The 25,666-nt window shown below is 45.8% G+C and overlaps 1 protein-coding gene across 1 annotated transcript in view; it reads left to right on the forward strand.

Annotated features, from left to right (window-relative positions):
• The window catches only part of plxnb2b (plexin b2b), a 204,363-nt gene that overhangs the window by 100,728 nt on the left and 77,969 nt on the right, over window positions 1-25,666 (forward strand). Inside the window, exons 4-9 of the mRNA XM_080761560.1 lie at window positions 13,253-14,382; window positions 14,700-14,888; window positions 15,612-15,740; window positions 19,626-19,726; window positions 21,995-22,121; window positions 25,079-25,250. Of these exons, the coding sequence (XP_080617686.1) occupies window positions 13,253-14,382; window positions 14,700-14,888; window positions 15,612-15,740; window positions 19,626-19,726; window positions 21,995-22,121; window positions 25,079-25,250 (1,848 nt within the window). The remainder of the gene's footprint in view (window positions 1-13,252; window positions 14,383-14,699; window positions 14,889-15,611; window positions 15,741-19,625; window positions 19,727-21,994; window positions 22,122-25,078; window positions 25,251-25,666) is intronic.

The following is a 25,666-nucleotide window of genomic DNA, read 5'->3' on the forward strand; positions in this document are numbered from 1 at the left end:
AATGTGCAGTTTTGGCTGCAAAATATGTCACCACCTGCTTTATTTGATTTGATATTATGTTGTTATGTTGTTGTTTGTCATATTTGTGATTGTGCTTTGGCAACACTTGTAAAATGTCATGCCAATAAAGCCAATCTGTGTAGAGATACTAACGCTTTGTGGGATATTTGGACAGAATCTGGAGGAGTAATATCCAAAAATGTGTCAGCCTCCTGGTGGTGCTATAACAGGCTGAGTGTTTGTCCGTAACTTTTGTTTTGTATATAAAATGTTACTTTGTCCAATTTGTATGGCAGACCATCTTAAAGCTGCACTGTGTAACTGCACTGTGTAATAAGTTCATCATCTTTAACCTACTACTGTAACTTACTCTACCATACAGATTTGACAAAATATGAATTTATTCACAAGTGCATAATTGAGCTTTATACAATGTGTATTTGCTCCTCTATTGACACATGTAGTTCCTGGTAGGACCACTGCTGCTTCATAACTGCTTCTGTCTAGTGATGGGAGCTTAATCGGCAAATCGGAACGATTAATTAAACGGTCCGATTAATCGCCTGTCTGTCTTCACAGATAAACAAGCCCAAAGTAACAGCTTGAACAGATCTACAAGTCACAATATTAAATATAAAGATATTCAAGTTAAATCTGACTCGCCTAAGCCTGCAGTGCAGACACCCTGTATTTTTCATAATTATTATAATTTGTAATACAGAATGAGATCATATCGACATCGGTAAAGCCATAACGGCAATAAGGGCCTTTTTCGGCCCCACCTCTCTCCCTGTGTTTTAGGATCCAAGATGGCCGCAGCACCAGGAGGGGGTGGGGCAGAGGTGAGTGGGCGGGGTCGACATATGACCTTACTGGGCTGCATTCAAGACACTTGCCTTGTGTCTGACTCCTGACTTGTGTCTGAACACAGCTTTGATGGATGTGTTCTGCCTCCCTCCCCCCCATCAAACAAAATGTTTGGTCAAACCATAGGGTTCCATTGGAAATGCATTGGAGTGGCTATTAAACACAGACACAAGACAAACGCAAGACCGGTGTCTTGAGTTTGTGAACGCAGCCCAGTAAGGTCACCCCCTGCTGGTGCTACGGCCATCTTGGATCCTAAAACACAAGGAGAGAGGTGGGGCCGAGAAAGGCCTTAATTGTTATCGGATATAGATATTGGCCAAAATGTCTCATCGGCACATCCCTACTTCTGTCTGAAGGTGAAACTTAAATGTCTCCCCTGAGCAAGCAGGCCTGCTCTACTGGCTCAGTGGGAGGAATTTCAGCACTCGTGCAGGCGACCACGGTTCGAATCTCGTGTAGGACATGCAGAGTTAGAAATTGCAGCTTTAATACTAACAATATAATAATAATAACAAGTACACAAGCAAACGTTATGTAGGTGTTTGGTTTGCACACGTTCAAAACGTCAGCTGTGCTGTCCGCGCCTCTCCCTTCTCCCCCAGCGCTCTGAGGGCCGGTTTGTTTACGCAACAGAGGCCGTGTGTGTTGTGTTTCTGCAAAACGCGCCGGTTGTCACCCGGGAGTGAGGAGAGAGAATGCTGAGAAACTCAGATTGATTGGTGACAGCCTTCTCTTACACAAACGCACACGTACTCTCTGTCTGTCTCTCCCTCTCTCGTTCTCTCTCTCGTTCTCTCTCTCTCTCTCTCTCTCAATTTAAATTTCCAAAGGCTTTATTGGCATGATAAATATGTTCGACATTGCCAAAGCACAACAAAACAAAAGTCAACATTGCGCACACAGAGACAACAACTCTTTACGCAACAAACATCCCAACAATAATGAACAACAAGCAATACTGTAACAATGAAAATAAATTAACAGACAGAAACATAAGAGCAACTTAATGACCCTGTGTCTCTCTCTCTCTCTCTCTCTCTCTCTCTCTCTCTCTCTCTCTCTCTCTCTCTCTCTCTCTCTCCTCTATCTGTCCCTCGCTGTCCCCCACACCCAAATCCTTGTCCCTGTCCAGCCATGTCATATATATACTGTATATACATTTTATATATATATATATATGGCAGTGACATTTCCTGTGAAGTGGCAGGCGCCGCGAGAGTTTACAGCCAGTGACTCATAAAACCACATGCACACCAAGAACGAGAGGGAAAAGGTCATGCCGCCACTCCCCAGGTCTAATCACCCACTCTCACTGAGTAGCTCGCTGTGTGTGTGTGTGTGTGTGTGTGTGTGTGTGTGTGTGTGTGTGTGTGTGTGTGTGTGTGTGTGTGTGTGTGTGTGTGTGTGTGTGTGTGTGTGTGTGTGTTTGCATTGATGGTGGTGGGTGGGTGTAGACGTGTGGAAGTGAGGGTGAAAACGATGAAATGTGAGATGGTGCACCGAGAGTGCTGATTGGTTTATGTTTGTTGGAGCACAAGTCTTGTTTGTGTGTGTTGGAAAACTAAAAAGTATATATATCGGATTCGTGAGCATGGGATATTTAGTAGTTGACCGCTTTGGGTCAGGTGGCACATACACACACACACACACACACACACACACACACACACACACACACACACACACACACACACACACACACACACACACATCCACACACACACATACACATACACTCCTGTCGTCTGAACATGTGGCGCAATCAGTGGCCTTATCAGGGGAGCTGTGTGGCTGGAACAGGCTCATTACCTTCTCCCTGTGCCTTCTTAAGAGGGGGAATTGGCCGAGACGAGAGGCCGACACTCCCTTCTACCCCCTCATAACACAGTCTACTAAACTGTGTGTGTGTGAGTTTGTGTTTGTGTTTGTGTGCATGGGTGTCGGTATGTGCACGTGCGCGCCTACCGTATATATGCCATGTTGAAAGTGGCCCAGTGCTTGGTGTGGGTGTGGGTGTGCGCGTGCGTGCCTACCGTATATATGCCATGTTGAAAGTGGCCCAGTGCTTGGTGTGGGTGTGGGTGTGCGCGTGCCTACCGTATATATGCCATGTTGAAAGTGGCCCAGTGCTTGGTGTGGGAGCGGACAGTACCTTCGGGTCCAGTCAGGCCAGGTCTTGTGCATTCCAGACCAGACCTGAGCAGACCGTCCACTTCACGGAGCTAGTGGGTTAGTGAGGATTAAGCATTAAGAGCCACAGCTGCTGCCTAGACTCCTGGAGCTCCTCGCTGGGCCGACCGCGGCCTGATAATAGTGTTTGTTTAGCCATTAGTCAAGCCCTGCTTAGCAGCTCTCCCCCTCCGGCGAGGCTTGGACTGAGACGACACCGCGATGATGGATGGAAACTGTATAGATATAGAGGGATGAGTGGAAGTGGATGGACAGCGAGGTGTGATTTATGGAGAATATGTATACGTGGGAGAGCTGCGAAATACGCGAGATGTATACAGTATATGTGTATATATGTATGTATATATGGCACAGCAGTGCACTCATCAGAGGCCCTTTACCCGTCGTGTAATTAGATTTTCCTCAGTAGGCTAATTAAAAGTATAGCGCAGTCCATTTTCTTTTGTGCGCGGCGGCAGATCGACACTTTCTTGTAAATGCTGTAAATTCTGTTTTTTTATGAGGTCGTTCTACGGGTTCTTTTTAAACCGTTTGCCATTTACTTTTCAGGTTGACCTTTTCCTAGGCTGGGTAATCGCTGGGACCATGGGATGTTAGTCATTTATATCATCACCTGGACCATGGGATGTTAGTCATTTCTATCATCACCTGGACCATGGGATGTTAGTCATTTATATCATCACCTGGGACCATGGGATGTTAGTCATTTATATCATCACCTGGACCATGGGATGTTAGTCATTTCTATCATCACCTGGCCACTCTCTGAATCCCCTTTAGGAGTGACAGCTCGCACAAAGGAGCTATTGAAACTTGTCACTTGTGTGTGTGTGTGTGTGTGTGTGTGTGTGTGTGTGTGTGTGTGCATGCGTGCGTTTGATGGTTTTCCCCCCCCATGTCTTTCTGACTATCCCTTTCACTGTCTGGTACTCACTCCTCTCTCTACCTCAAACTCTCTCTCTCTGGCCTCTCTCTCTCTCTCACTCTCCCCTTTTCTCTCTATCTCTCTCCCCTTCTTTCACTGTCTCTCTCCCCCTCTGTAGCCATGTCTCATCCAGCATCCTCTCGGCTCCTCCTGTCCTCCAGTCCCTACGGTCACCTCTCTGTCCTACTGAGTTAGCTCTCACAAGCTCTGGACAAAGCACAAAGCTTCTCCTATCGCTCAGCCACAGACAATGAACCCTCTCACATGGTGTGGCCTATCCAAGACAACATGGCACTCCGCTGGAGTTTAGGGATGGGCTACTATAAACACTGGAATGGGAGGGGAGGGGGATTAGCAGCTTGAGGATTGGCTTACGGCCCCCCCAAAGCCACTGGTTGTATCTAGTTTGCGTAACTTGTGCATATCCTCTAATAGGACGACAGGTCAATCTAAGACGAGACTAGTAATGCCACTTGGAGCCAATGCAAAGTGGGCCGGGGAGACTAAAGGCATTACGCCACACCTTCATGGCTCATTGGCATTTATGCTGGCAGAGTGAAATCATTATAAGCAATAAGGTGTGTAATGGATTCTTTCCAACCAGTCGGTCTGCCTGCCTGTCTGATTTCTTAATTGTGTGTGTGTGTGTGTGTGTGTGTGTGTGTGTGTGTGTGTGTGTGTGTGTGTGTGTGTGTGTGTGCGTGTGCGTGTGCGTGTGCGTGTGTGTGTGAGACATGACGATACAGTATGTGTGGGCGGTGGGTATGTACTGTGTTGCAACCAGTTGAAGGTAAAATCGTGCCATATTTGAGGATTTGGCAGGTTGGAGCTCAGCGAGAAAGCTGACATGCACCCCCCCCCCCCCCACCCCACCCCACCCCACCCCCACCACCACCGTTGATACGTCCGCTGCACGTGTGCTAGCTCTCGGCGATGCCGGTGCCGCGGGCTCTGGCGGCAGAGGTAGATTTTGGTTTGCTTTCCGAAGCTCTCTCTCTCTATCTCTCTCTCTCTCTCTCGCTCTAGCCGTTTAATCAGGTTCCCTCCGTCCACCAGCTGTGTCCACACTGGAAAACAGCCACTACTGTCCTACTGGAGAGCTACTGGGAGAGGGAGGGAGGGAGGGGGGGGCTGGTAGGAGGCAGTTAGCACAAGCTCTCAGGCTAACCAGAGAGAGAGAGGTCACAATACGTTTTGATTGATTGATTATATATATATATATATATATATATATATATATATAAAGAAGGATAATCATGCACGAAAGAAAAGCCACAAAACAGCACAGCAATTGGCCCGCTGTGCGCCACTTGTGTGCAATTTACGAGGCACTTTGTGCAGCTGGCAGAATGGTTCCATTTTCTCGTCGTATTGAAGCACATTTGCCGTTAGGTCTATAAGCTATATATATTCTCGAGAACCTTTCACCTGAAGTGGCACGCCGGAAATAGGGATGGCATGGGGTTGAAAGCGGTTTAATGATTTGTGCGTTTGCTTGAATACTGACACACACACACACTCGCACGCCTGTGCTTGTGCTTATTAGCGTGGTCTTGCAGTTTTTATATTTTATTTTTGGTGTTGTTGTCGTAGTCTTCTCCTTCTTCTCCTCACCGCCCAAGTGTCCAGCTGGCAGACGGCAGATAGCGGCAGCTTTGAGAGCCGAGCGGTAAACAGAAGCACACAAACAGGCCATCAGTCCTAATGAGGAGGAGTGGCGAGCCGACGGGACGCAGAGGAGAGAGAGGAGTCCTGATTCCCCCCGTTATACATCACACTTACTCTCTCTCTCTGTCGCACGCACGCACGGACGCACTGTATTTGTGTGTGAGGAGACATGTGATCCAGGTACTCTTTGGGTCATGGATATATATTATCTCATGCTCACACGCACGCGCACACACACACGCGCGCACACACACAGTGTTTGTGTGTGTGTGGAGACATGTGATCCAGGTACTCTTTGGGTCATGAGTCTGCTTAAAGGTTTAAAGCGTATTCAGACTAGTACAGCTGGGGCCTTGTTCTCCTCTCCTCCAAGGGGGAGGCCAGGGACCCATTGATACGTGCACGCAATCACGCTTGCGTGTGTTTGTGTGTGTGTGTGCCTGCATGCGTGTGTGTGGTGGCCGGAATGGCTTTCCAAAGTCAATCTAATAATTTCTAAACAAATGAAGTGCCAACGCTGACGACGGGGTAATTGTTCATTTGGAAAATTGGATTGCCGTTGTCGCTGTGGCTGCCATCGCACCGGCATCCCTGAGCACTCCTCAAACAACAATTACACTGCCGCGACGAGACAAGAGCACCGCCGGCACGCCAAGAGTGACACCAAAGAGAAAAAATAATAGGAGAAAAAAGTTTTTGAGACGAGTTTGTGTGAAAAAATCACTTAATTGACTCCTTTAATGCTACCACTCGTTTTGGCTGATGACGCACGTCGCGGCGGCATGGCCGAACCCAAAGAACAAGAATTGAACCCCGACCTTCATCGTTTCGGTGCGTTTTCCCCATCACGTGCGCCCCCCCCACCCCCACCCACTCCCACATCACAACGCCAGTTTCTCATGTTTCCTTGTCGGCAATTGAGCATTAACCTCTAGCTCAACTCTCTCCGCCCGCCCCCGCTCTCCGGCCTCCCCTTATAGCCTCTGGGCGACACGCCGCTAATTTAATGTCCGCTCACTTTTATCAGCGTGTAACGGTGAACGAACGCAGCACCGATATGAAGACACCCACCACCCCCCCTCCCCTCCTCCTCCTCCTCCTCCTCCTTCCGAACCCTCGCATCCCCATCGCTGTCACACGCTGGCATCTGTCAGAAGCAGCCCCTACGCTCTCTAAAAGTGCTGAATGTGAACGGTGCTCCTGTACGGGGGGTGATATTCTATTATGTTTTGCGGGCAGGGTGTCTGTTCTTTATTTATTCTATCGGTTTGTTTTTAATGAGTGAGAGGTGCGCTCCGAAAACCTGCCGCATCAGCAGCCATAGGAGACTGTTTTTTTTTTTTTGCGTCTGTGATCTCATCTTCACATCTCAGTCATTCAAGCCCCCTCCCCTCTCTCTCTCTCTCTCTCTCTCCACCTCTTGAGCTATCCGTCTCTGTCACACACAGACACACTCGTACTCTCGTCCTGATAGGTGGTGTTTGTTGAAAAGGACAGCTTGGTGGAGGGGACTGCCATGCTGGGTCTAGCCCCCCCCCCCCCCCCCCCCCAACACACCACAGCTATCTGAAGAGTGTGTGTGTGTGTATGTGTATGTGTATGTGTATGTGTATGTGTATGTGTGCGTGTGTGTGTGTGTGTGTGTGTGTGTGTGTTGAAGGGGGGGGGGGCTGATGATGGGATTACCTCGTCAGCACTTTAAGCTGCGTGCAACACAAACACATGCACAGATTGCACACGACGCACACATGTGCAGACACGCGCATGCGCACCTCTCAAGTGTACAAATCTGTGTGTGTCCAGGCGCACACCTGCCATTTTTCAATTATCTTTCGTTTTCCTCTTGCTGAGAGCTGCTGTTCATGTCCGGACTTGTCCTGGTGGGGGTGGAGGGTGAGGGTGATGATTCTGTAGCTGTCAGCTAGAACTGTGCACACACACACACACACACACACACACACACACACACACACACACACACTCGCACAAACACTGTGCACTGCTCCGCTTTTCAGGCCCGTACTTGTAGCTTACACAAATAAATGTTCCTCTTAATTTCCAGGTACACGGATAAAGCTGTGCATTCAAAATAACAACATGGGAATGGGAACCCGACGTACGTACGGTTTTCCTTTAAGAGAGCAATTATCTTAAATATTTCCTCCTGAGGTAAGCTCAACCTCTTATCGTGGAAAGTCCATTTTAATTTAACAACGGCGTGTTTCTCAGGGAGCGTGGTGGGTGTTTTCCAGATGTGTACTTTCCCCTAGTGCTTGCCGTGTTTCATTATTCTACGTATATCTGGGGCCTCTTTGGAGGCTTCATTAGCTGCAAGCTGACATTGTGGCGGCACACAGCTTCAATTTAGCAACTTCTTATTTATTAGAATTGGCCACATGTCGTCTACAGTGCTTCCCTATTGTGGCGTTCCCCCACACAGTAGTGTGTGGAGGCGGGTTGAGAAAATACTCTTCTTTAGTGATAGTGTAGAAATGGTGAAAGTGAAAAGTACAAAAGTATTGACATAAAAATGTACATATAAAGTAAATGTAGGCCTACTCATTACCAGTAAGACGCCTGAGGGCGAGGAGCGACCTCGTCCTAAAGGGCAGAGGATGCACACATCCACCTGGGTGACGGCAGACTGCTGGGCGAGCACTGGCGCTTTGGCATGGGGGGGTCAGATCAACATATGTACTGGCCATATAAGGAGCATGTCTTGAGTGTACAGGGTTTGATGAGGTCAGATCAACCTATGGAATGTCGGTACAGGTCAGCAGGTAGGGCTGGGCCTTAATTTTCAGGCCTGATGAGAACTCCAGTTTTCTCCGCCTGCCGGGCGCTGCACTAATAACTTAGGCGGGCCCGTCTAGAGTTTGAAATTTGAATGGACCGGTATAAGTCAAAAGGGAGACATCGAAGAGGAAGGATGGATGTGGAAGGATCAACATATGGAATGTCAAAACAGGTTCTGACATAATATCCATTATATTATGCCGAATGTCCCATATTACAAGTTTTCAATATTAATAATACAATAGTTTGAAAATAGCAGATCTACAACCTCACAACAACACGCGTGTATGTGCGAGCGCGGGACTTGTCACTTTAGTAGTTAAAAAAGTCCACAGTAAACCACTGCACGTACTTGGCTAATTTCCACCACGTACATCAGCGTGTGGAGGCGTGGTGAAGAGGGCCAGTCTGTCTAGCAAGAGAGATGGACGTCCCAGGGTTCCACCTGTCTGTCTGCGTTGCCGTCAACCAGATGCCTGCCTCTTTTCACATCTCTTTGAAGCTCCTGAGCAGACATGGAACAAGTTCCCTTTGAAACACGTCAGGATTTGATTTGTGGTGTGTGTGTGTGGGCATTGTATGTGTACTGGTGTAGCACTTGCACGAATAGCCGAGGGCTTTTCTTTTATGTCAAAGTGGACTGTGGGAGCTGGGTTTTCTTTTTGTAACTCAAATGAACACCCCAGAAGACTGTGGTATATGGTACACTCGCTTTGTGCTTGTCACATGGAAAAGAGTTGCTTTGTCGCGTTTGTATTTGGTGGAGAGAGTCCATGGAACCGAAACAGCTAATTTCAGATGTCACAGAAAGACATTTAGACCTAACATAACCCACCTTTTGTGGATGTGAACGGTTCAGTGGCACTGCCTGTGCTGCAAGCAAAAGTGACATGGATGTGCATATAACCCCCCCCCCCCCCCCACGAGATAATATACACGTCATTAGAAGCACTCAGAGGAACGATCAGCTTATTATACTGTTAGAGTCTGTCTGCACAGGGCAATTACACCCAGTCAAAATCCTCAGTTGACCACATTGAACCTTAGCCTTGAATTGATCAAGTCTGTCTGATGGTTTCATAAGTAGCCTATTCAACCAAATTAGTATGAAGTATGAACAAGGTGTGACTAAATAATGCACTGGATCCATTGGAACACAATTTCCCCTTTTCTATTTCCTGAAAAGTAACGATTTTACGAGGTTTTCCACCTCACCGAGAGCCGCGTGTTGCTTATTCGTGTCCATTTTGCGGGAACATCACACAATGCAGTTATCCACCTAATTATTCTTATCCGTGTTCCAGAGCCCATCAACTGCCATTATCATTTAGCGGCTCATTGGCTTTTGTGAGCAGCCCTGAGTCATGCCGACGGAACGATCGCCAGCACACAAGCTCGTTCAGTTTTTATGTTTGTGTGTGAGGGATTCGCCGCTTGGAAGCAGGCACGCAGGGACACACGCACGCACACAAACACTAGCCTTTTTTCCATAAGCTCTAAACACAGAAAATATCCAATCTATAAGCACATTTTGAGCTTGTAGATCGGCTATTTTTCAGTGCACGACACCGACACGACCCCTTAACCTCAACTCAACTAAATTATATAGCACATTCAACGTGACCACTGACCAGGTCAACCAAAGTGCTGCACAGATTAAAAAGGAAACAAAGAGCAAACAGTCCAAATATAAACACACATTAGCAGACAATATAATAAGCACAAGCAAACAGTGAGGGAAAATAAGGCTACCTCAGCTACCTCACTTCAACCTAACCTTCAAATGTCTAATCCTAACCTGAACTTTCCCAATTGTAAGTTTAACAAGAACAAAATATTGTTTTAACTATAAAACCACCATGTTTCTTGTGAGGACCACCTCACAATGTCTAAACACACACACACACGCACACACACACACACACACACACACACACACACACACACACACACACACACACACACACACACACACACACACAGGCACACGGAAACTCACCACAGCAAAAAAACGAATGCACAGCGTCGGTCATTTAGAGGTCAACAATCAGTCAAACCTCGATAGTAGTAGCTGCCTCTTAGTTGCTTCTTAATTGAAACGGTAATAACCAACCACACACACACACACACACACTCTCTCTCTCTCTCTCTCGCTCTCGCTCTCTCGCCACCTCGAATAACAGAGGGAAGTTGATTGCAACGTTTCAGTTTTAATGGAATTATTTAAGGGCATAAATTAAAAAAAGGGACAGATACATTTACCTACTGAAATGGGTTTGTTTGGGGGGAGAGGGGAATGAAAAGCCAAATAAAATCAGGGAGTAATCGGGGCAAAGGCGGGCGACAACACACGGCCACTTTAATGCAAATCATTTCTGTCGGGCAGAAAGCTCAGATCTCCATTATTTCATTCGTATTTCGTTTGTCCGTAAAATGAACAACACTTCATCATACAAAAGTGTCACAGCAAAATGTTTGAAAATAGCCAATCTACAAGTGTGAGCTTGTAGATCTGCTATTTTTCACTGTTTTTGTAATATTTTAAAAAGATCATTAATAAAAAGAAGGAACAGTTTTGGACATACAGGGTTTCCACCCGACAGCGACAAAATGGGAGTTGCTGGGTGAAATGAAGTGAGCCCTGCGGGGTGAAAGTCTAATCAGTGGTCCTTCCCACTTAGTGTGGCGAGGCGGGGGAAGGCAGCTTTAACATCATAAAACTCACATCAGGGGTTTTTCAATTTGACAAGTATGGGCTGCCTGTGGGCGTGACTGGGCTTAGGTGCAAGCGAGGATATCTGGCCTACCATCGCAGCGTGTGACTGTGAGCCGCTGCATACCTGCCGAAGGAGTGTGTAACATGCCAGCATACACACACACAACACGTGGCCAAACACGCCTGAAGGCCACCCGCCGCGGTTCCACATATAAACCACAGGCTGAGCAATCCGAGGTGAGGGAGAGACCACCCGCCGTTAGCCATCAACAGAGGGCCTCCACCTGTTGCTCAGAGGGGGGGCGACGCAACGCTGTGTGATGACTCCCCCCTCCCTAAACAAAGTCAACAAATATCCTTAACCAAGTGCACTGTGCTCTTGCAGAGAGGGAGATTGTGAGAAACAGAGAGCGAAAGATTAACAGAGTGTATTGTGCTCGTTCAGAGAGTGAGAGAGAGGGGGGGGGGGTGAGAGACAGAGCAAGCTGCAGCTACATCAAGCTCTTTAGCTGGATGTCATGTTTTGATAAATTATTTGAAAGACATTTTTGGGCATAATTATCTGCCCCCACTTTAGCCCTCCGCCCATGGAGGCTCGTCTCTTCTCTCTCTCTTCCCACGACCACTGTTTCTGATATCAAGTCAATTAAAGTTCAAATAACACAGGCCGTGTTACATTTTGTAGCAGGCAGTGAAATCATTTGATAACAGTTGCGGTGGTGATTTGTGCACTGTAGGGAATCTTTCATTAGTTTTATCCCAGTAGTCTGGGGCCTCCGAATCTTGATGCCCTTCACATACAGTGCTCTCTCTCGGCCCTGTGATTTCCCCATTAGTGCTTGACTGATGGCTGACCTACAGATGACCATCATCGTGTGTGTGTGTGTGTGTGTGCGTTGCTATACTTGCAAGGACCAAATGTCCCCACAAGTATAGTAGAATTTCAGAAATAGACATTGTGAGGAGGACTCGGTGGTCCTCACAAAAATCTATATTTCTTTTCCCCGTTGCGCTTAGAATTAGGTTAGGTTTCTAAGGAGATAATTTATTTATAGATCATTGTCACTTTGGAATAACCTGCCTCGAAACCTCTGTTGCATTTACATTAAATTAACGTTTAAAAAGCATCTAAAATCCCATTTGATACCGTGAAGTGTTGCGTGTTAGTTTTTTTCTTTTCTTTTTTCCGCTCTCACTTGTAATTTTATCCGAAATAATGTGTGTTGAATACTGACTTCTTTTAAAATGGAAAGGAGAGGTCGCACAACTCGTAGTCCCGATGCCGATACCAACGTTTCGACAAACTAGTTGCCTTCTTCAGGTTATACTGACTTCTTAACAATTGTGTATTTGTATTTGTATGTGTACTGGAATGTTTATTCTTATGTGGACCCCAGGAAGACTAGCTGGTTGCTATGGCACCAGCTAATGGGGATCCTTAACAATAAAAAAAAAAATCAAATCAAATCAGGTTGAAGTGGAGTGACAGCTGAGGTAGCCTTATTTTCCCGCACTGGGCTAATGTTTGTTTGTTTGTGCTTATTATATTGTCTGCTAATATTTGGACTGTTTGCTCTTTGTTTCCTTTTTAATCTGTGCAGCACTTTGGTTGACCTGGTCAGTGGTCACGTTGAATGTGCTATATAATTTAGTTGAGTTGAGGTTAAGGGGTTGTGTCGGTGTCGTGCACTGAAGTGAAAAATAGCCGATCTACAAGCTCAAAATGTGTCACAGCATGACATGTTGTGTGCTTGTAGATTGGATATAAAAAGGCTAATGTCCTCACAGGTATAGTAATATGTGTGCGTGTGTGTGTGTGTGTGTGTGTGTGTGTGTGTGTGTGTGAGATCCCCTGATAGCACAGGAGGCTGTGTAAATGAATGCATTTCATTTACACAGCCCTACGGGCGAATATTTGCTGAAAATAGCCCGTGTACAGTTGAAAGGACTTGTGAAATAGGATGGCAAGGCAGGACTTAATAGGTGCAAACCGCACAGTATCTTGAAGGGTTAAAAAAAGTAATATTTAATTTAATCTTGACTTTATAATAAAAGCCCTCTCTCCCTTTCTTCTCTCTCCTCCCTAGAGATGGCCAGCTGGGTCTCCCTCCTCCTCCTCGTCTGTGTGTCAGCCTCGCGAGGCCAGGAGGAGAGCGCCCGCGTGGCCGAGTTCACCTCCGACACGCCCATCAACAACGTGGTCCAGGACCCGGAGACCGGTCGGATCTACCTGGGGGCGGTCAACGCCGTCTACCAACTGGGGCCGTCGCTTCGCCGGGAGGCGCGCGCCGAGACGGGGCCCAGGATGGACTCCCGGTCGTGCACACCACCCGCCTCGGCCTGCTTCGACACACGGCTCATGGACAACCACAACAAGCTGCTGCTGGTGCACCCTGCCAACGGCTCGCTCGTCGTCTGCGGGAGCCGATACCGCGGCATCTGCTCCCTGCTCAACCTGACGGACGTGGAGCAGCAGCTGTACTACATGGACAGCAAGGGCGAGCGCACGTACGTGGCCAGCATCGAGGACAGCGTGAACGTCGTGGGAGTCATGTCCACGTTCAAGGACAAGGACAGATACGGCCTCAACGTGTTCATGGTGGGGAAGGGCTACGGGAGCCAGGACAGCACCAAGCTCATCAGCACGCGTATCCTCCAGGACTACCGCGACTGGGTGGTGTTTGAGAGCGTAGTGGAGGCGTCCACGGTGCAGACGGCGCCGTTCGTGCCGAAGTACCTGCACGACTTCCGCTACGCCTTCAAGGAGGACGGCTTTGTGTACTTCCTGTTTTCACGGACGCTCGACGGGTCAGACAACAAGAACCTCACCTTTGTGTCCCGGCTCTGTGAGGGCGACCGCGACCCTCACTACTACTCCCACACGGAGCTGCAGCTGAAGTGCGGAGGGAATAACCGCTACAACAAGGTGCAGGCGGCGTTCGTAGGCTCTCCGGGCAAGGAACTAGCTCGGACCATGACCGAGTCGACCACGCACGGCACCGTCATGCACTTTCACAAGATGCTGTTCGTGGTGGCGAGCTCGGACGAGCACAGTGCCGACTCTGCCCTGTGCATGTACCCACTGAACGCCATCAACGAGCGCCTGGGGGACATCATCAGAGCCTGTTACAGTGACTCGGGACAAATCTCAGGCAAAACCGCCGTGGACAATCCCTACTCCTCCAAGACGGACGAGTTCTGCAAGTCCAAAATTGATGTACGGTTCCCTCCATTATCACTTCAAATAATAACTGACATACAAGAGAGAGTGTGGATCTTTAGTTACCGTAATTTCAGTTTTATCTGTTGTTCGGTCAATAATGTAAAAACTCATCACTATACATTTTTACATCTTAGCTTTTGCTTTGCTCTGTTGGATGACTGCAGATCTTGTTATTGATTACTCCCCCCCCCCCTCTCTCTCTCTCTCTCTCTCTCTCTCTCACACACACACACACACACACACACACACACACACACACACACACACACACACACACATCTTCCATGTTTCCTTCCTGTTGCTCTTCATAGAAGGACATGGTGAACACCTATAAGTGTGGTGCAGACTTCTTGTCCTCCCCACTGGCCAGCAAGCCAGACTTTGCCCTGCAAACGGAGGCAGTGGTGACCATTAAGGGCCTGCTGACAGCTGTAGCCGTGGCCGTGGAGAATGATCACACCATCGCATTCCTGGGAAACAGCCAAGGAAATGTCTCCAAGGTTCTCTCCTCTCCTCTCCTCTCCTCTCCTCTCCTCTCCTCTCCTCTCCTCATTGCATTAACCAAACACTGAATACTGAATCCCTGCTACAAAGCCCAACCTCAGAGTATGTACAGCCTTGATTATTGTGCATACAGCCACTCATTCTTATATTGGAGGTGTGTGCTGGTGTGAATCACTTGTGTAGATCAACACTTTAGCAACACAAAGACGTAAACACAGACGTAAAGGGTGTTCAATAGCACTGATTTATGCCAAAACAAAATCAAAAACCTAACAAATTGAGTTATGAGGTTTCCTCCCGACAGCAACGAACACTATCATTATCAGTGCCAATTTGAGGAGGCTTGTGTGTTTCCATTCCAATAGCACTTATTCAAGCTTACCCACTAGTACAGAAGATCACCTCATTAGAATAGAGGTACATGTATGAAACACATCCCCTTGTGAGGTTCTGGATGAGTGTTCTGGCAGAATTCCCAGAGTGTACAGAAAAAGTGTTTCTTTTCCTTCTTTTTTTGCTATTTCTTTCTTTCTTTGTATAACCTTTTGCAACTACATTTCTCTCCCTGTCTACCAGTATGCCAGAAACACAAACACACAGAGTATGAAAAACTCAACAGTGGTCCCCTCCCAGGTTGATTCTTATTCAGGGTGACACATGGTCAGTTGAAAAGCCCTGCTCTAGACTGCACACCTGATCGATTGATTTCTCTCCACTAGGTCCACCTGACCATGGGCAACCCAGACGTGTACGGCAGCACTTCCAGAGACCTCATGGGGGAGAAGGTCAACAGGAACCTGTTCTTTGACCTCAGCCACAGCCACATCTACATCACCACAGAGAAGAAGGTACTGTATATACGTATACGTCTGCCCGCCCGCGGTCGGTGCCCTCTGAAACATCTCACACTGACTTGTGGCTTTCATTAAAACGAAATTCACAGTGTGAGATTTATGTTGCCTGTCCATTAGCACCAACACACATTGCGCTAGCTGCTTGTGAAGCATCGCCCACGTAGGAGAGAAGAAAAATAAAGAAAACCTTATATTTTTAAAAACAAAGCAATGCAGCCTCATCAAAGTTGGTGTTGTAACTTAGTGTCAATTACTTCCATGAGAGGGGGAGAGCCGGTGCGCCTGATGGAGGGGAAAGGAACTGGTCGGAATAACGTGTTCCTTCCACGCGCTACGTCCGGCCGGGGAAATTCCCCTCTGTCAGGTGAAAAGAAGCAGCTTGGACTCCTCATGCATAGAAGGAGGCATGAGGTCAGTCCGCTGCCTCCCCAGGTTGGCAGAGAAAGTGTAGGGCCCAGGATTACATTAGATAATTGGCACTGGGTGAAAAAGAAAACTGGGTTACAAAATCTTGGGATAAAAATTTAGAAGCTAAAAAAGAGAGGGGGAGAGGTGGTAGAGTTGGTTGCTTTAGCAGACATTTGAGGGTCAAAATTCACAGTGTGAGATTTATGTCGCCTGTCCATTAGCACCAACACACATTGCGCTAGCTGCTTGTGAAGCATCGCCCACTATCTGTAGTAAAAAATAATTGGTATTCAATTGCAGATTCACTGTAAATATTGGTTGGCTGCCAATTACTGTAAGTGGTCAGGTGGGTGGTACGCACACATTTTCTTTCAGAGGGTGTTTATTTAAACGTTCAAGCAATTGATTGTGTTCTGACTGTGTTCAGTGGAACTAACGTAGTATACTTTAAGTTCTTATTTAGCGGTATCACACTGAAAACTACTTTCGTCAAGGATTTAAAGACCATGTTTGCCAATTATTTGGGGGCCCACTTGCAATACCCTCGCGGCCCACAAGTGGGTCCCGTCCCGCAAGCTACCCCAAAACATGTTTATCACGAGAAGCCATATAAGCTATTAAAGCTATTGTGCATTCAGACCTTAATGATTCCATTCCGTGTCATGCTTTAATTTATCTGTTAGCACTGGCCTATAGTGAAAGGGAGTCAACAACTTTCATAAATAGCCCTTAGATTGTGTAATGCCTGATTAGTCCATACATCCAACACCATGAAAGCCCCAATCCAATATTCAGGTCCCTTAACCCCCCCCCCCCCCCCCCCCCCTTCCACCCATAGCCTAAAATTAGGCTATGTTTCTTCTCTGAAAATGTGTGTGTGTGTGTGTTTGTTTATAATTGTAGTGATTTTATAATGTAACATCTCACTGAATACCAAAATAACGTAATTTACATCAGGGGTCGCCAACATGAAGTGCCATGTTTTCATGTTCTTGATAATCAGTGAGCCGTATCAACAAAAGTTGAATCATGTCACCACATGAAAACGTAATATTTCCATCTGATTTTGATTATCCATAGGCTGTATATTGTACATAACCTTTCTATGTGGCCTGTTTTCTTTCACACAGACTCAGAGCCCAGAGTTTGAGTGAATGTAGAATTATGTGCAGGGTGTAATTTATATATAATAGATGTGAGGGGACTTCATTTCACAGACTAAATGTTTTTGAATACTTTTTAATATTAAAATAAAAGATCTCTCTCACACACCAGTGTATGCCAGTGTGCCAGTGTGAGGGGACTTCATTTCACAGACTAAACGTTTTTGAATACTTCTTAATAAATAGAATATCTCTCTCACACACCAGTGTGCCAGTGACCACCTCCCCTGTGCCAATGCTGGCACTCGTGCCCGAGGTTGCCTACTCCTGATTTACATTATACTGTTAGAATGTGATTATTAGCCTACTTCTAGACTTAAAATAGGACAGGAGTGCCATTATATTATTATTTACTGTTAAACAACAGTTAAATAATGGAACCATCTTTAACTGGGTCTCGCTGATCACAAACAGCAATCAACACTGCTAATTTGGTGCAGCTAGCTACCAAACAAGAAGCGTTCTTATTAGTGAAATACAGACGTGCATTATGTACAGGGGTTTATGAATCTGTGACAGCTAGTAAGTCAAATTGTATATATATTTCAGTATACGGTTTTCTTTCTGTTGCTATTGGTAGTTGATTGATTTTATACTTTGATCAGTCAAAAAATACAGAGGTACGGTTATACAATCATGCAAAAAGGATAACACAAAAAACCCTGAGGGGTTGCATGTTTCCACTTGTGGTCCTGTGTATTAAATTCATCAATACATATAACGACTTACAATGCTATACCAGAAAACATCAATACTAGGAGCAGCAAAAGTGTATTTACAGGAAAACAGCGGTGGGCAATTTCTTTGGCAAGCTAGAAGACTTTTTTTGTGAATTGCAGACAGGGAGTCACACTTTTTGATGACTGTTGGACACACTTTTGGTATCATAATTGTAGAATGTATTCATCTCCATGTTTTTGCTGAATCTGTGAGGGATGGGGAGCATGAGCGTGGAGTTCACTCTGGTGCTAGCTGTGCCCATGGACGTTTCTCATTCTATTGAAGTAGTTAGACAGGTACGTGGGCTCTGGTCCCTCGAGTATCTTAATAGTGTCATTGAGGTTGTAGTGCCATTGAGGTGCTAGAGTACGATGAGGTGCATGGCTGCATGCATACTCAAAATTATATTGCGTGAGTGCTCCAGCTAATGTCCTCAGTGCATTTCCTACTGACCAATGAGGAGATAGGGCTCCGCCTTTACCCGCAACGTGGCCCGCTATTCAGCCCGCTGCCCGAAAAGGCGGGTGCAGCACAAGTGAGACTTCAAGGCAGCAACGGGCTTAGGCTATGAAGCAATATAGCAACGGCAACGCATAAGGGATCTCTTAAAGGCAATGGCACGTGGACTGGTGATTCGTTTAATTATTGTAATGCCCAAACCACACCTATGCATAATATAACGGGTAACGGAGGTGTTTTAGGGATTTAGCCAGGTAACCAAAATACCAACGTTAGTGGGGGAACACCCCTTCCCCACTGCTAAATCCCAAAAGAGTGTATTTAGAAAGATCACAAGGCCAGATCAGGTTCTGCTAATCATCTGCACTACACAGCAAAGAGAAGTGTTCAGCAGTGTTGACTATTTATTTGTTGTTAAAAGTTGGTGAATGACATTTTGTTTAGTTGACGTTTCATTTTAAAGGACATGGTGGTGATGATGACATTGTTGTGAGACAATGTCATTACATAGAATACCCAATGACGTCACTCCAATTGACTGGCATCTGGAACATGTCAACAGAACATCAGCACCCGGTTAATCGCATTGACGCCATCGTCCCTATCCCTATTTTGGGTTTGGTGTGAGCTTGTAGATCAGCTAAATCTGCACATTTTGTAACAATGTTGAATGTAAAATAAAGTGGTTAATGCATAGAGCACAGTGTATGAACAGGTCACACTTCAGGTAGGAAGTATAGGAACCATACTAAATATTAATTTAATCCAGTCATTTTTAAACGGCTGGACTGTTTCATTGCGATACCGATAAATAAGGCAACTTAACCTATACTACGTTGGTTCCATCGATTCAAGCCGGAAAACAAATGGGTCCAAATGGGTCTGAGATCCAGAAAAGGTTGCGAACCATTGCTCTAGAACTACCCTTTGGCCAAACCTTCCATTTGTCCCAAGTTATATAAGAATCTACAGCAAGATCTGGTTACCTCTCCCATTGAAAAGCTGCTGTTGTTTGCCTGTGACCACCAAGACCAAAGAGTGGAGTATTACTTTCTATTTAATGCAGCTAAAACATGGCCCTTCGATGCTTAGGTTGCTTATATAAACATCTCTTTCCCTATGGCTGTAGATCATGAAGGTACCGGTGCAGAAGTGCCACCTCAAGACTGACTGCCAGTCCTGTGTGGCACTGAGGGATCCCTACTGCGGCTGGTGTGTGCTGGAGGGCAGGTCGGTAGTGTGTCGCACGCACGCACACACGCACGCACGCATGCATGCACACATGCACACACACACACACACACACACACACACACACACACACACACACACACACACACACACACACACACACACACACAGTCTCCTTTAACCACATTAACCATTGCTTCCCTCTTAGCATGGCATAATAGGTGACCATTTGGTGAAAAACGGATGCTTGTAAAACAGATTGTCTAGTTTTCCTACTGTATTTGACTTACTTACTTTAGGTAAAGGATTAGTTCACCCAAATTCATGGAGATGTTTTTTTTGTTATCACATTCCTAAGCCAATAATTTGATGACCTCCGGCAGTGCCGAATCAACCCCTCCGAAGGTCCTGGTGCTACACCAAATCAAAAGGCCCCATGCACGCGCACTTCGTGCAAGTGCATGTGATTCACGTGCATGTAACAAAATCAAGAATGACACTTTTTGCGTTCACACCCAGTGAAATGAACGCACGTGTGCTCAGCACACCGCCAGCACTATCACCGCTGACAGTTAGAAGGCTGCTCCCCGACGCTGGATCTGCTATTTTTGACTCTGCTATAGTCTCCTCCCACCAGTTGGAGAAACTATGTTGGAAGACCAAAAACCCTTGCAGGGGTTCCTGTGTTACATTGAAAGCGGTGACCTATGAATTTCGTTTCGATGGAAGCAACAGCTGTACCTATTTGAAATGGTCTCGCACAGCGCCAGTAAGTTCCATATCCTCTGATTGGAGACTTGTGGAGTCTCCTACCGGAAACATTAGCATCTTTCTGCCGGTCATCAAATTATTGGCTCAGGAATGCAACAAAAACTAAAAATATCCATGAATTCAAGGCTTCATGGGATCGTGTAATTGATAGAAAATGAGTAGTTTTTGGGTGAACTGCTCCTTCTCCTCCTTCCATCGCTCTCATGCATAAACACCCACCCACACACACACGCTCACACGCACCTGTATAAAATGGCAGGGTATTTGGCTTGGTGTTTTATGGCTGACTTCCTCCGCATCCCTCAGTGTTTATGTCCCACCTCCCAGTGTGTCTCCAAAAGCCCTGAGAAATTAAAGCAGTTTGTCAGGCTCATGTGGAGACGGTGGCCGGTGCAATTTACTCTCATCAGCCCTTATTTATCAAGCCCCCAGAGGGTGGGAGCACGGGAGCCCATTACGTGTCGTGTATTTCTGACGAATGCAATCAGGAAATGGAAAAAGCCTGTCATCTGCCACCATCCAGGAGATGGGGGGGAAATTGAAATGCTTAATAAGCAGCAACCAGAGAAAAAGTATATTGCTTCACTGTTTTTAAAGAACAGGATCGCTGAAATGAGACTCGGCTCAGCCGGCTGTCGGCGATGAAGTTGTCTGGTGAATTCAATGGTGAATCTTTCAGATCAATATACGCTTATTATTTTTAATTGGAGAAACCCAGAGGAGACATATGGTCCTCCTAGCTCAAGGGCGGTATACTTTAATGTTGTTGATGGGTTCATGAGTTTGACACGCAACAACGGTACAGCCGACCATAAAAGGACCGGAATGTGGGTCCAATAAAGAGGCCCATAGCCCACCATAACAACAACAACAACACTGGATTTTATTGGATTTTATTTTGTGACTGTCTGTCTGTACACCCAGTCTAGTATACCTGGCAGTGGTGTGAAGTAACTAATTGCATTTACTCTTGTACACCTTTGAGGAATTCTTATTTTACTGGAGTATTTCAAATGTTCAATATTTTACTTCTACTCCACTACTACATCTCAGAGGCAAATATAGTACTTTTTACTCCACTAAATAGTTTGAAAACATTAGTTACTAGTTATATTTTGATTATCATTACAAAACATGCACCACTTCATCCCTTTGCAATCTTAGGCTATTTGAAAATATCCAATCTACAATTAAGCTTACAACGTGTCACTGTGTCACATCAAAGTTGGTATTGTGACTTTATACATTGTCAGATACTTGAATGTGTCCATATATTATCGTCATTTTACCAAATACAGCTCAAGTGGAGTTAGGAGGTCCCCTGGAACATATTTTCAGATGGAGGTCGGTGGCCAAATATACTTTTTGGGATCCTTGACATGAAATATTGAGCACCTCTGACATAGAAACATGAGGTATTTCAGAAAACGTTCGACGTCAGGCCTAAATGGGTTAAGTGGTCAGAGATGGGTGGTCGGGTTTTTCAGGTGGGTTCCTGATCCTAGATAAGGCGCTCTGACCAGGCTCTGCTTCCAGGTGCTCCAGGAGGTCGGAGTGCCGGCGGGCGGAGGAGAAGAATGTGTGGCTGTGGAGCCCCAGGCAGGAGTGTGTGAAGATCGTCTCCTTTCACCCCTCCAACCTGTCCTGCAAGAAGACCCAGCAGGTCAGTTCATTTCATCCCTCCAATAGGGCTGTCACACAAATAATTGAGAAATTACTGACATATTTTACAACAAACATAATACAAACCTTAACACCTTTTGAGCTAAAAACCTGTATACACGTCCAATTTAAAAAAAACGGAATCGCTGTAATCCATTTTTTGACAGCTCCCGTTGCTAGGCAAGGCCTATCCTCGGTACCCAGGCTTTATTTTCGTTCGCATTGGCTCAAAAAATGAAAGCCTGGGGGGACGAGATACATTTCCTGGTCTAATGAATGAATGTTATGGTCTAGGAGTGGGAGTGAACTACTGTAAAGTGCAGAGGGGCGCCGCTCGGAATAATGGTGACGTCAGTTTTCTTCATTCAACTTCCTTGCCGACAAAACTGTCTATTATCTCTGAATCTACGTCGCTGTCCATGTTGGCTTTGATCAGAACGGCAACGTTCTGTCCTAATTTCTGACTTAACCAAGCATCTCGTTTGGAATATAAAGCTTCTAAAGAGAGATTATACATCCCGGTTTTGGGGGGGAATTGGAAGGGCAGGGATTTTCAGAGTAAAATCTGCCCATCTGCTTGGCACTTGAGCGCCTTTATTTTGACAAACTCTGGCAGCATCATAAGTGGTAATAGTGGAAATAGCTGATCTACAACTGCTACATCTTCTATTTCCACAATTCCTTTTAAATGTTCAACATGGAAACGATGATGACGAATATGCAAAATAATTGAGATTATCTCAAATAATTGCGATTAGACGATTATGCAATAATTGTAACAGACCTACCCTCCAGTCCAACCTCTCCTGTAAGAAAACCCAGAAAGTGAGCAGAGACTTAATTGTTCAGCCTGTAATAAACACATTGGCTGCAAAACGGCCCGTGTCCAAAACAGCCCAGCACCCATTATTGTCTACACACAAACCCCACACCTAGGCAACACCTATAAGACAACATCTAGACAACATCCTACCATGACATTCCTTTACGCAACTGTTCTATTTCCAGTTCGGTGCTATGGGCGACACTTCACAGTTCACACACATCAATACCGCACGAATTTTCTTCTCCTTCACACTCACTCTAACACTGACTGACACACACACACACACACACACACACACACACACACACACACACACACACACACACACACACACACACACACACACACACACACAGTCGGCGTAATATAAAAACATTTCCATTGTGAATCAGTTACCCTTGACTCTCAGCTAGACTTTCTGCTCTGTTATTGATCCAGAAGACTCTGAGCCTCTGTATAATAAGCGACTGGCTGATTGTGCTCTCAGTCAGAAGATGGAGAGGCTTACGCTCTCACAACTTCTCCTTCATTTCTTTTCCTCTCAGACTTATTTTCTCTTTTTTTAAACTATATTCTTTTTTAAATAGTGACTGACTGAGTAGAGCAGTGGTTCTCAACCTGTGTGTATCGGATATCCACATGATTGTTTTTGGGGTCCCCGGGTGACAGTGCAGGGACATTTTTCAATTTTTCATCCTACCATCCTACCATCCTACATAGGCTGCCTAGATTGTCTTATTACCTTTGGAGCATACACCAAAGTGTTTGCAGCTTTGATCCACGAAAATCCGGAAAATAGTTCCATGGTTTGTTGTTTAAGAGCCGCAGCCATTACAGCCATTACGATGTGAAACCAAAACAGCCTGCACAGCATGTTGTAGTCCAAACAAACCCCGTTCACTTGCATTGAACTCATTTTCCCAGAAGCCCTAGCAGCCCAGAACATGGCTAGATTTCCGGTTTCGTCATCATAACGGTACGGCCTCGTCATCTATGGAACCGAGTCAAACTAAATTGAATGCCTGAACTCCTACATTCCAAGTGCTTATCAGTGTGGGAGGTCCCCAGTTCAAATAACATTATTTTGGGGCGTCACAGCCTGAAAAGGTTGAGAACCACTGGAATAGAAGAACAGGAAAGGCAGCATGGTGAGAGAGGGAACCTAGCCTCGGATCGGTTTTGAACCTCAATACTAGTTGAGCTATCGAGGCACCCCTTCTCCTCTCTGACTTATGTTAATGTTCCCTGCATCATACCTATCTGTCCTTGTCTTTCCAAAGCTACATTTAGCTCAACCCTTACAAGGCGCGCTGTATATCGTGTTCTCAACCTTGCGTCTCCTCTGCTCGACTTGGCGTGGCAGAGTGAGATATTGAAATAATCAGCCATGTACTGAGATAATTGAAATGCCGTCCAAGAAGTGCACACACATCCAAAAATAAATCCCCAGCACAGGCGGGTGTTGGATAAAATGGACAATGTAAAGCTGTGGGGAAAATAGCTACACACTTTAATGCTCCCAGAATAACTTTATTTCTATGTCTACTTGCCAGTCCATAGAGCCCCATTGTAAACCTGGACATTTTGAGTACCCTAAAGTTTTATGTAGTATGGGTCCCCACCATTTAGAAACTGCCAGATGCTAACTTGCATATATGGTGGGCAATTTTCATAATTAGCATAATAAGCTGGGGCACCATTGACAAACTATATAAGGAACATTTTTCAAAATTCCATTATGTGGCATGTGATATGTCAAACTAGGGGGTTTTCATGCTGCTGAATCCATTCCAAGCATTATTTTTGCATGAAATGAGGTCAGCACATGGCCTATGTCCACATTTAGCCCAAGGAGTGTTTTTCGTGCAAAATTAATGCTTGCAATGGATTCAAAATCATGAAAAAACGCTAGTTTGACACGTTTCTAACATAAAACTTTAGGATACTCAAAATATCCAGGTTCACATTCTGGCAAGTGGACTATACAGAGGTCCTCATCAGGTGCAAACAAACAACTCAAATATATATTCTATATAAATATAGAAAACTGATCAATATCAACGTGTACGGTTCAGCTATAATTGAAACGCCCAGCATCCTTAATGTCTCCCATTACCCTTTCTGTCTTTCAGGTTCAGATCAACATTCCCTCCCTGCCCTCCATTGCACCCACAGACAATCTGCGCTGTGTTTTCAACTTCTCTAGCAGCAGCGTTGACAGCATTGGCAAAATGACGGAACCGGGGCAGGTCAGCTGCCATCTACCCAAACCAGCCGTGATACCACCTACACCTGAGGACCAGGGTATGACCTTTATCTTATGAGCCTGATTTAACCACCTACACCTGAGGACCAGGGTATGACCTTTATCTTATGAGCCTGATTTAACCACCTACACCTGAGGACCAGGGTATGACCTTTATCTTATGAGCCTGATTTAACCACCTACACCTGAGGACCAGGGTATGACCTTTATCTTATGAGCCTGATTTAACCACCTACACCTGAGGACCAGGGTATGACCTTTATCTTATGAGCCTGATTTAACCACCTACACCTGAGGACCAGGGTATGATCTTTATGAGCCTGATTTAACTATCTACACCTGAGGACCAGAATATGACCTTTATGAGCCTGATTTAACCACCTACACCTGAGGACCAGGGTATGACCTTTATCTTATGAGCCTGATTTAACCACCTACACCTGAGGTAGGACCA

This window comes from Protomyctophum bolini (assembly GCF_963924005.1).
Source record: "Protomyctophum bolini genome assembly, chromosome: 4".
Classification (NCBI taxonomy): domain Eukaryota; kingdom Metazoa; phylum Chordata; class Actinopteri; order Myctophiformes; family Myctophidae; genus Protomyctophum; species Protomyctophum bolini.